Source organism: Humulus lupulus, chromosome 4 (assembly GCF_963169125.1).
Source record: "Humulus lupulus chromosome 4, drHumLupu1.1, whole genome shotgun sequence".
Lineage (NCBI taxonomy): Eukaryota > Viridiplantae > Streptophyta > Magnoliopsida > Rosales > Cannabaceae > Humulus > Humulus lupulus.
Genome location: NC_084796.1, coordinates 25,393,249 through 25,405,616, shown reverse-complemented (window position 1 = coordinate 25,405,616; position 12,368 = coordinate 25,393,249). Strand labels below are relative to the sequence as shown.

Genomic DNA, 12,368 nt, shown 5'->3' with positions numbered 1-12,368 from the left:
TGTAGTGTAGTCTAACTTTTATTTCCCTGATTACAGGCCATGCTGACAATAACTGCTGCTCGCACCCGTGCCCTTGCCACCATCGATCAGACTCAGGCCAAGGCCGTCGAGGAGTTCCAGTTGAAAGCCATTGAGGAGCTTCAGGCTGCAGAAGCCAGGCATGCTGGGGAGTTGGAGGTGGTCACCCAGTAGAAGGATGCTGCGGTGGCAAAGCTGGCAGAGGCTGAGTCTTCTAAGGCAGCTATGAAGAAGCAGAGGGATGAATACCAGGATTCCAGCTGAGTCCAATATAATGAATGCAAGAGGCTCAAGGAGGAGCTCCTAGATAAGGACAAGGCCATAGCTGTTCTTGAGAGCCAGGTGGAGCAGCTGAAGCTTACCAATGCTAATAATCTGGAGAGGTACAAGAATGCAACACTTTAGTGTTTCTACGATTTTTGGAAACACAACCGGGGTGCCAACTTTAACTACCTTCCAAAAGATGTCAGGAATGCCGAGTTGGCCCGCTGCACTGCTCGATTGGCTGAAGAAGAAGAAAGAGCAAGGGTTCCTGCTTCCCCAAGCATCCAGCCGGCCGCTGATGCAGAGGAAGGAGGAGCTGTTGAGAATGCGGCCAATCAGACTGTTGAGCAAGACCCTCCTGCTCCTTGAACTTATTATTATTATTATTTTTTTCTTCGATTACACGACCCATGGGTCGTGTTGTAAAGACAATTTTTACTTTTAAATTTGCTGTACGGGCAACAACTTTTCCTTTTACTTTAAATAATTACATCCAAGCAGTGATGCTTGCGGTGTAAAAGAATGCCTTATGATATTATAATATTTTATTTTTATTATAACATCTGTTCGCATGACCGAACTTAGCATAATACTTTGGCTCGACTTAACAAAATATAAAATTTGAAAAATACTCTAAGTACCGTAGCATGCTTTCACTCATTTTGTTCATGTGTTTACATACCCTTTGGTATGCTTTTCTATCGATGTACCTTATGTGCCCCCCAAGTGATCGAGGAGCTTTAGGTCCTTGGTCACTTGCCTTGACCACGACCTGTGCGAACATTGCTGCTCGGTAGGAAACGTAACACTTATAATACAGCAAAACAACACACGTAATGAACAAATACTTGTAAAATAAATTTACAAAGGTTGGCAAGAATGACTGGCTTCGCACAGTCCCTTATAATCTCGTATTAAAAATGGACTAATCATGTCTTTACGAGTGATCTTAGAAAAGATCTTACACTTATAAGCGATTAGCCACACAACGTGGCTAACCCTTTTTCGAAACTTGTAAAAAGTAAAAATTAATACAAGCCAGTCCTTTAAAAAGGACTGTTTATTGGTAGTACTTGCGCAGGTGTCCACCGTTCCAATAGGGTGGAACGATATCTCCATTTAAGCGTGCAAGTTTGTAGGTGCCCGGATGAAGGACTTCTTCAATCTAGTAAGGTCCTTCCCAGTTTGGTCCGAGCACTCCAGCAGTGGGGTCGCGGGTATTCAAGAAAACTCGTCGTAGCACCAGGTAACCGACGTTGAATTTCCTTTCTTTCACCTTTGAGTTAAAATATCGGGCGACCTTTTGCTGGTACGCAGCAACTCGGAGTTGGGCTCTTTCTCGTATTTCTTCAATTGAGTCTAGGGACTCCATCATCAGTTGGCTATTCTAGCTCTAGTCGTATGTAATGCGTCGATGTAAGGGGGGATCTAATTCGACAGGTAACATAGCTTCATACCCGTATGTCAAGGAAAATGGGGTATGACCCGTCGCTGTTTGATGAGAAGTTCTATATGACCAGAGTACTTCAGGCAGCTATTCTGGCCATGCTCCTTTAGCGTCTTCAAGTCTTTTCTTCAGGGTGTCCTTAAGCGTTTTATTCACTGCTTCGACCTGCCCGTTTGCTTGTGGATGCGCGACTGAAGAAAAGCTTTTAATAATCCCATGCCTTTCGCAGAAGTCTGTGAATAAGTCACTGTCAAATTGGGTTCCGTTGTCTGAGACAATCTTTCTAGGCAAACCATATCGGCAAACAATGTTTTTGATAACAAAGTCAAGAACTTTCTTGGTCGTTATGGTAGCGAGTGGTTCAGCTTCGGCCCACTTGGTGAAGTAGTTGACTGCTACAACTGGGTACTTCACTCCGCCTTTTCCCGTTGGTAGGGATCCAATCAAATCTATACCCCATACTGCAAAAGGCCAAGGACTCTGCATCTGTTTTAACTCGTTTGGAGCTGCGCGTGGGATTTTGGAAAACCTCTGACACTTATCGCACTTTCGCACAAACTCCATTGAATCTTCGTTTATAGTCGGCCAGAAATAACCCTGCCTTAGAATCTTTTTCACCAAACTTTGCCCCCCAGCGTGATCCCCGCAGAAGCCTTCATGTGCTTCCTTCATTAGCTCCTTAGCTTTCTCTGGTGTAATACATCTGAGCAGTGGCAAGGAATATCCCCTTCGGTATAGAACACTATCGACCAGTATATACCTAGCAGCTTGCCTTTGAAGAGTTCTGGCCTTGTTTCTATCTGATGGTAGTACACCATTTGTAAGATACTCCAAATAAGGTGCCATCCATGTATCTTCCATTCGAATTTCCATACTGGTTTCATTTGCTCGTATGCTTGGCTCGCTCAATCTTTCCACTGGCACAATATTCAAAGTGTCAGCATCTTTCGTGTTCGCGAGTTTGGCTAAGGCATCTGCGTTCGAATTCTGATCCCGCGATATTTGCTGGAGGGTAAGGGTCTGATTGGTTCGTGATTAGAAAACTGTATTTTTGAAAAGTGAGATTCTGAAATGAAAATCTGAATTTAGTGACTAAAAACATGTTTATGAAAATGTGATTGGTTCAATGTCAGGAAACTGTTTTTGAGTTTTAAAAAACTGAATCTGTGATTGGTTTTAAATTTGAAAATATAACAGAAACTGAAAACGTGATTGGTTCAGCTGAATCTGAATATTATTTTTATTTTTATATTTTATATACATAAGTTGTATAATATTAAATTTTGATTTATCTACAAATTTAATTATATTGATAAATTAAAATTTAATAATAGTGCATTGATTAAATTCATAACAATATTGCATTGTCGTTAATTTTAATTTTTTTTTCTAAATTAAAGTTACATATTTTTAATTAACTAAACATTATTGTTATAACTAAGCCACATTTGTCCAGCAATGTCATCTCTAACATTTTCCATCTGAGCCATATAAGCTTGACTGAAATTAATCTGTGGTGGTTTTCCTGCTTCATCTCCTTCTTGTTGGTTTTCTATTGTTGTATTAGATTGGCTTTCAGTTCCTTCATTATCTTCAACAAGTGTAGCATCAATTGAATATTGTTCAAACATTCTATCATTAATAGAATGCATTTTGATCCAGTTGTGGATAGTGCAACATGCTATTGGTATTCGACGTTGCTTTCCAAGCAAGTATGGAGGCATTGACTTCAAAATGGGAAACCTGGCTTTAAGAAGTCCAAAACAACGTTCAATCACATTGCGCAATGATGAGTGCCTATAATTGAATAACTCCATCGCACCTCTAGGATGGTTCCCTCTTCCTCTAAAGCGACGCAAGTGATAACGTTCACCACGATATGGTGCTAGAAACCCAGGCATATTTAGATAGCCAGAATCAACAACATAGTATTTACCTATATTAAAATCACTTATTATGAACAAGGGAATGTGAAAGAAAATTATAATGCATCAAGACAAGTGTAATTTAAGACCTGGTGGTGGCATGGGAAAGTTATCGTCTTTTCTAATTGCATCAAGAAGCACTCGAGAGTCATTGGCTGTTCCTTCCCATCCAGCGTAGACATAAGTAAACATAATATTAAAGGAGCATGCAGCCATTACATTTTGTGTTACATCTACTTTTCTTCCTCTATATGGAAGTTGTTTTAGAGCTGGTGCAACTGCAGCACTTACATGAGTACCATCAATTGCTCCAACACAATCCTACATAACAAATCAGATATATCATTACCAACTTCAATTAAATTCATATAAATTATAACAAATTTTTTATTAAAATTAATAAATAAAATTTACCTTAAACCATGGGAAATACTTCGAATTATTTTGAATTTCTGCTTGCACAGTATTAAAGTGAAGAGGCCTTATTACTTCATTTCCTAAATAACACAATGCATCTAGCACTCTGCCAAACTGACGACAAACAGTTTCTACCGAATGTTGATATCTTTCGGCCACAGTCCTAACTCGTTGGTTGTGTGTTACTATCCATAGAAACATGACAACAGCTTCTTCAACACTAACTACCCTGTCATGTTCTATGACTTCCATTTCAACTAATCGACAACATAAAGATCTAAAAGTATTAACGTCCATTCTAATTGTGTAACAAAATCTATCAGGATGTCCATTTAGCAGCTCAAGTAAATATTGACGTCCAGACATATTTGAAGTGCATAGTGGTTGTCTAATCTGTTGAGATTTTTGCATCTCATGTATTCGATTAGCCATGAGAACTCGACCAATTAATTCCTCGCTTGATGAAGACGAAGTATCACCAAATAATATTTCAAACTCCTCATCTGAATCATCCATCTTAGGTACCTAATTATGACAATAATAAAAGTTCAATCACGACAATAAACACCAAGTAAAGTTCATTACACATTATCTAAGATAAAGTCATAACAGACAAAGTTCATGGTTTGGTAGTTCATAACAGACAAAGTCATAATAAATAAACAATATTAAATCACTCCAACAATGAATCAAGATAAGCACGTCGACGCTCCTCATTCATTCTCATGAATATTCCGCGCCATTCTGGGGTTGCTACAAACTCATGCAACGCTTTGAGGTATATTTTGTTATCCAGATTTGGAATACCATCAAGAATGCTTTGACAATCTTCCACATTGTAAGAATTAGTGACATTGCTGGTTTCCTCGCTAATTCTTTTTTCTCTCGATTCATAATAGTTACGCATAGTCTCACTCCGTGTTAATGATGCCTCAGTCTTAGCAGAAATACTTTTTGCAAGTTCTCCCATCACTTGGTCGAAGGCAGAATTAGCCCCTTTGTTCTTTTTCTCTTTTGGTTTTGGTGCATCTGGTGGAGCAGAAGTAGCTCGACGACGTACACCAGTAACTTCTTCTTCCTCTCCATAATTATCACCATCAAATTCAAGATCAATATCAACATGTGCTCCAGTGCCAACAAAATGACGCTCTTGTTGGCGTTCCTCAACTGAAGAAGGCGGAAGTTGAGTGGAGGCATAACTCATACCACCAGTGGCTATTGTATTATTGAATATTTTTCCAAGCATCTCATAATGTTGCAATCCTTTTTTTCGAAATCTCTTGGCATTTGGATATTTCTACAAAAATCCAAAAACACACAACATTACTACATAACATGAATTTAGAATAATCAAGTAATCAACAACACAATTATAGTATAAGTCTATTACCTTTAGATAAGTGTCCCATACTTCATCACTTGCTGTAACCGTTTTTGTTTGAGTATCCCATCCCATACCAGTTTGTTCCAAAAGATGAGAAAATTCTCGATGTGCCTTTCTCAACCGATTGAATTTGGATTTCAATTGATGCATTTTATATCTCTTTCCAAAAGAATTAAATATGTCATTTTCTATTTTTAGCCATCCTTTTTTGTCCAAGGTTGTTGTTTGCTATCCTTTTTTAGCCTCTTCATACAAAAGACCAATATAATGTGATTCAATAGCCTCAGGCCAAGAAGCATGATCGTCAATGTCTACATTCTTCGCATCCATCTAATCATAATTTTAACTATCACAATCTATGTCTTCATAAATAATGCTTCTTTTAAATTTATTAGCTCAAGTTTTCAAAATCAAACATTCAAATCAAAGAATTCCAAGATGTAAAGAAAGTAGAGAGAGTGAGAAAAAGAGCTCACCTCAGATGTTGCAGATTGAGAGCAAATGGATTGTAATTGTGTGATGGTGGTGTGGTCGGCTGCTACTTCAAACAAAAGATGATGAGTATTTAATCAGGGACTCAGGACTCAGAACAACTTTTCATTAAACAATTGTTCAGTAGCTTTTGAGTATTTAAACAACTTTTCACTACCACAATATAGAAATCTTCCACACAATTCAATCAGTAACTCTGGCTAAGCCCATTTTTTAGGAATTTCTTCATGTGATGGAAAAATTTCAGCCATTAATACTTTATTAGGAAAACTGACAAGAAACCAAATTTCAAACTATTGAAAGGAAACTAATCAACATCCAATAGAGACTTTTATTAAACAGCATACGCTCAGAGTTTGTTAGCCAAGCAGACTTGCTTTATGGCTTTGGGCTGTCTTATAATTGGAAATGAGTCCCAGATGTTATATCATATAATCTAAACTATCTTTCTACTCACAACAACTTCTCACATTCTTCAAAGCATTTTAGTCAACAAAGATTATTTTAAGTTCATGTATGTAATGACCCACTAATCTAGACTAGTTGGACCATTATCGAAACTATACATAAAACTTACATTTTTACAAAAATACCATAATTTATTGAGTAACTTGAAAAATAAGAGTTATTTACAAAGAAACAGAATACTAAGAAGGATTATGGGATCCCATTGTTTTTAAAACAAAACATGATTTAAAATAAAAGACATTACATAATAATGCGGAAAATACACATAAAAACCATAAAAACATAAAAGGAGACTATATCCTCGAATCGAATAACGCTCGGCCCCTTGACTCCATTCATCATCGATACACATTCTCCAAGCGTCACGAATCTTTCCGCCTCTAAACTTATTTTCCTGCACATAAACAGAAAGGAGTGAGCCTAATGCCCAGTAAGGAAAATCTAACACAAAGTCACATACATAATTTCATAAGAAAACATAAAGACTTAACATAATACATATAACATACACTTATTATAATGGCCATTATTACTTGGGGTCCCATAGACTAAACAAGCATATGCCCATGGGATTAGTGGGGTCCTACTAGCTAAGTAGGTCATATGCCCATAACCCATTTGGGGTCTTGTTAGTCATATGGGTCATATGCCCAAGCCTACAAACATACACATATATCATAACACTTTTAATAACATAAAACATATAGATAACATAATCACATAACATGTTGATTCTAGCCTATTTCCTTACCAAAGTTACCGAGATTATGGACTGAGTTGGGATTGTTGGAACACTCCTAAAACCATAAGAAAGAGTAAGTCTAAAGAAAGGAGATGAAATGAAAGAGATGGAAAGACTAAACCATAGAAAACATACTTACCGACTTATATGCTTAAAAGCTTGGATTCCCTAACCAAAATAAGAATAAGGTTAGGGGACTGAGTAGAAGGTTTTGAGAAAGGAAATAACATAAAAATACAGAAAAGAACTAGAGTTTTGGGTTTACCTCAAAGATTGCAAGATCAATCTAACATCCACCGAAATACTATAGCACTCACTTCCCAAAGTGTTTAATAAGCTTATGATGTTTAAGCTTATAGTTTTTCCCCAAACCAAGTGTTTACACTCTCACACTCACTTAACACTAGCAGCCTCTGAACTTAGAGCAAATGGTGAATAATGGCTGGGTACTAGGTCCTATTTATAGAGTTTGGGAATGAAAATATCTTGATTTTACTTGAATAAAAATAATGGCTTTTTAAGTGAAAATCATTTGAATAATCGTTCAGCAGAGGCTGAAGACTTGTTCAGAAGATGCTGGACTGTTGAAGGAGTTTGAATGGCTGAAGGGAAAAGAATTCAAATGTATTTGAATTCATGCTGGTGGAGGCGATATATCGCCCCCTATAGGCGATATATCGCCTGGACCTTTGTTCCCGAGGCGACCGTGCATCGATTCGTGTTTTCCGTATCTACGTGCTGCGACATATCGCCCCCTATAGCTGCGATATATCGGCATACGCTGAATATTTAAACACGAATTTACACATTTTTAGCTGAGTTTGAATGGAGTAAACAGCCTTGACTAAGCCCTCAACGTGCTCAAAGCTGCTGACTGACCCTATACATTCAAACTTTTACCCTTATTTAATTTAATCCTCAAAAATACTTAACCCTTAATTACCATTCAAAACATGTGCTTAAAATCCTATTGGTTGATGTCTAAACCTTATAATATAATAATATAATCCTTAATATCAGACACATTAATCAAACCTTAGGTTATACTTAATATTCTTAAACTATAGGTTAAACTTAGAAAATCTATAAGTACTACTATGAGTGTCCAAATAACTCCCGGTCTGAACCAAAAATCCAAAGTAACAATGATAACACTAAACATACTATAATACTACTAAACAATTAGCTAAGTAAAGTTCTTGGACTCTACAATGTATTATGTCATGCAATGTGAAGAAAATTTTGCAACAAAATACTTTATTATTACCCACCTATTCTAGCTGCTTTCCAAAAGAATCCCCGAAACCTGCCAAAAAGAAAAGTTGATAAGAACACAGCAGGATTGAAATAATAATTCATAAGTTTACACCATATTACACAAAGAAAGAAGCCAGAAAATTTGTTATTACTATCTTTTGAACATCTAACTCTGTCTATATTTCTTGGTTTTCTTGTAAATCATTTTTCATGAAATGTCCAATGTAATAGAAGGGCTGTTAATTTTTAGAAGTTAGTGCAGAAGAATATTACCAGGAATAATGTGTTTAAAGAAGAAAGTAAATGAACTAATGACAAGTATATATGAACATTTGTAACTGAACTTTATGCTTGGACTAATGATATGTGTATCATGCTAAACCTAATATCTTTGGAAGACAAGACAGAAAAGCATATTACTAGCTAGGTTCTCCTAAGACAAGACAGAAATCATAATATCCTCAGTCCATATAAATTTTGACATGGGGAAAATCCTGAATCAGCCAATTCTAGAACATTGAACTTTATAAACAAAGAAATAACACCATCACCTCCACCATAGTAAATTGTATGCTCTGCAACTCAATGTTTGAAAAACAATTCAGATATATACAAATTATCGGCATATATATAGATTGAATTTGTGAATAAGAATTTCTCTACATTTATGCAAATTAAGAAGAAACAGTTACAAAAATTTACTATGGTCATCTTTGTTCCACTATTTTGCTGTCTAATATTTTGTGTTCCCTGTTTTTGGAGAGGTTTAGAGACTATATAACACCTCTATTCCACATGTTGTATCTCAATTCATATTGTAAGTTTTATTATTGTTTATTTATTATATAATGTATTTTCCATCTATAATCGTTTTGCCCATATAAAAATGTTGTATCTATTACTTTTTCTTCATTTTAGATTTTTTCTTCTTCTCATAATTGTTGGATATGGTTTACTTAAAAAAAAAAAGATCTTATGAGAATTACCCAATATTATGAATGTAATTCAGTATATTAATTACAAGTTTTATTTGATGTATCTAGCAAATTTGGTCAAGACCCATAAATTTGTTCACTGCAACAAAAAAAAACACAATAAATGCATTCCTAAATACCCAGACAAGATTATCTAATCACACCAAGTTACTCACAAATTATAATCTCACAAAAGCTAGAGCAGCCATTAGAGAAGAGAACTCACACCCTTAATTTTAAGAAATCAAAACTGAACACTGAAGATAAAAACACAAATTCCAGCAACACCAACTTATACACACACATAAATATATATATATATATATTTATAGAGCTAGAGCAGTTTTGCTGTCTAATATATTGTGTTCCACTGTTTTGTTCCACTGTTTTGCTGTCTAATATATTGTGTTCCCCTGTCTTTGGAGAGGTTTAGAGACTATATAACACCTCCATTCCACATGTTGTATCTCAATTCATATTGTAAGTTTTATTATTGTTTATTTATTATATAATGTATTTTCCATCTATAATCGTTTTGTCCTTATAAAAATGTTGTATCAAATTACTACGTCCGATATAAATATTGATTGATTTTTAAGAAGAGATACATCTATAAGAACGATATATTAAAAAAAATTGATAAACACGTGAAAAGTGTCTAAATACAATTTATCAAACACATAGTGGGCAAGACTAATTAGAAATTCATAGTACTAATATATATACCCAACAAAGTCAATAATAACTCTTTATTGTTATTATGATATGATAGATAGCAATTTAAATGTAAAACCAAAAACAAAGGTGAATAATGTAACATTAAACAACAGAACAGACCATGTTTTTTAATATACTAAGTCATATACCAATTCTAAATTGATAAGTCACTCAGACCATGTTTTAAGCTGCATTCTCAAAGCACCTTATGTTTTGTTATTGAACTAACTGATGTCATCAAAATAGTAAGTAGAAGTAAAATCATGGTCAACAGAGCAGTTTCAAGAAAGACTGCATATTTTAGAAAAAAAATATAAATCTAACTCCAGTCTAACTATTTTAAAGGGAAAAAAAAAAGTTATCAGATTTATTCATTTCTATACACAAAGTTTCTGCAAATTAGATTTCTAAATGGGATCCAAACCCATAAAGCTTCTACCACCTATCTATTTCTCTGTATGAATAATGTGCATATTCTAGTCCCAAAAGGATATGCACTTACGTGTAAAGACATTTCAAACATGCAACTCTTCCAAAAAACAAATAAAACAAACTATAGTACCTATCAATACCACAATAATGCAGTTGTTTCTTGTAGTATATCTAGCATATATAGAACACTCTAACTACTAATTATCCATGAGATCAACATTAATAGTATGTAATGCCACGATTCCAATGAAGTATCAAAATCTAAACATTTTAACAACAAAACTCTCCACGACATCTTTACTTATCATAATTGGTAGGGTCAGATGTAATAGTATTTAGTCATGGAATGGTTATCTTCAAGAAACAAGTATTTTTCTAGGACTTTACAGTTGACACTATGAAGATATCCATATTCTCACAAGCTATTAGTGTCCAAAAAAACAAGAGTTACAAGATGCCTAACTATTGTTTTTATTAAAAAAGCAATCGAAAGTCCAACTATAATAATAATTATTTCTCTTTAATCATAAGTTGTTAGTTATACCTGATTGATATAACTCAACCTGGAAACACCAGTGACCAATTTAACTACATCTACACCAATTTCCTATTCTATTTTTTGCAAACTTCTACATGTGTTTTCAACCACATCATGAAGAATTCCAGCCACGACAGTCTCATGGTGTTTGGGAGCTTGGCCGAGTTCTCCCTCCTCTTTTCATGGTGTTTCAACGACACCCAAGATCACTTCCATGCTTTTCTTAGTCGTGGCAATCCATTCCCGGCATCGACGTCGTCGTGAAGGGGTTGTAAAAGGGCGGTGGCAGGCAGAAGAGCTTCTCATCTTCTTTACAGCACCGAGGGACCTGTGAGGGTTCATTGAGGAGGCTTGGTTCCATGAGAAGAAAGTCCTCGACATTGGGATAGAGTGGGTGACAATGCAGTGAACTTCCATGGCTGCCGTCTTTGAAGAAGAAAACAGGAGGAGGAGAAAGAAAGTGTTGGGTCTGATCGTGACCTAATCATTTTGCATTAGGCTCTTCATTTTAGATTTTTTCTTCTTCTCCTAATTGTTGGATATGGTTTACTTAAAAAAAAAGATCTTATGACAAGTTTTATTTGCTGCATCTAGCAAATTTGGTCAAGACCCATAAATTTGTTCACTGCAACCAAAATAAACACAATAAATGCATTCCTAAATACCTAGACACGGTTATCTAATCACACCAAGTTACTCACAAATTATAATCTCACAAAAGCTAGAGCAGCCATTAGAGAAGAGAACTCACACCCTTAATTTTAAGAAATCAAAACTGAACACTGAAGATAAAAACACAAATTCCAGCAACACCAACTTATACGCACACATATAAATATATATATATATAGAGAGAGAGAGAGAGAGGAGGTGATTACAGAGGAATTGAGCTTGCTGGGAGCCGGAGCAATCAACGAGATCTGACTGTGAGGCTGGAGCATTCGAAGAGAGGCTGGTTTGAGGCCAGAGCTTTTGACGAGAAGTGGGTCTAAGGCTTGGGAGGTTTTTTCGGAGAAAATATCACAAAACGGTGAAAACGTGAAATGATTGTTTCCTAAATTATAACACAATATTACAATTATGATCAGGATACACTTTTCAAAAACACCATACCAATCATATATTTTAGTGGGTCCCACACATTTTGAGTTTTTGAAATCATAAAATCAAATCTAAATTCCATACCAATCAGACCCTAAACTTCTTGAACTGGGCCAATAGATCTTTAGTTTTGTTCAAGTAGGCCACCATTTTTAGGCCTTGCGCTTGGTATTCCCCTAGAACTTGATTCAC

The 12,368-nt window shown here is 35.6% G+C and overlaps 2 protein-coding genes across 2 annotated transcripts; both read right to left on the bottom strand.

Annotated features, from left to right (window-relative positions):
• Positions 1–3,147: 3,147 nt before the first annotated feature.
• LOC133832011 (uncharacterized) lies at positions 3,148–4,587 on the bottom strand. Its single transcript, XM_062262407.1, has 3 exons — positions 4,069–4,587; positions 3,744–3,975; positions 3,148–3,665 (listed from the first exon to the last, which is right to left on the bottom strand). The coding sequence occupies exons 1-3, from the start codon at positions 4,585–4,587 to the stop codon at positions 3,148–3,150; spliced, it is 1,269 nt and encodes a 422-aa protein (XP_062118391.1).
• A 157-nt stretch (positions 4,588–4,744) lies between these two features.
• On the bottom strand, positions 4,745–5,605 carry LOC133832010 (uncharacterized protein At2g29880-like). Its single transcript, XM_062262406.1, has 2 exons — positions 5,462–5,605; positions 4,745–5,368 (listed from the first exon to the last, which is right to left on the bottom strand). The coding sequence occupies exons 1-2, from the start codon at positions 5,603–5,605 to the stop codon at positions 4,745–4,747; spliced, it is 768 nt and encodes a 255-aa protein (XP_062118390.1).
• Positions 5,606–12,368: the final 6,763 nt, after the last annotated feature.

What these genes read in the sequence shown, in the direction of transcription:
- LOC133832011 (XM_062262407.1), bottom strand. Translation starts at nt 4,587, where the DNA reads ATGGATGATTCAGATGAGGAGTTTGAAATATTATTTGGTGATACTTCG. An exon ending in AGTATTTCCCATGGTTTAAG is followed by an intron (nt 3,976 to 4,068) that starts GTAAATTTTATT and finishes TTTGTTATGTAG; the next exon opens with GATTGTGTTGGAGCAATTGA. An exon ending in CTTTCCCATGCCACCACCAG is followed by an intron (nt 3,666 to 3,743) that starts GTCTTAAATTAC and finishes ATTTTAATATAG; the next exon opens with GTAAATACTATGTTGTTGAT.
- LOC133832010 (XM_062262406.1), bottom strand. Translation starts at nt 5,605, where the DNA reads ATGCATCAATTGAAATCCAAATTCAATCGGTTGAGAAAGGCACATCGA. An exon ending in TATGGGACACTTATCTAAAG is followed by an intron (nt 5,369 to 5,461) that starts GTAATAGACTTA and finishes GGATTTTTGTAG; the next exon opens with AAATATCCAAATGCCAAGAG.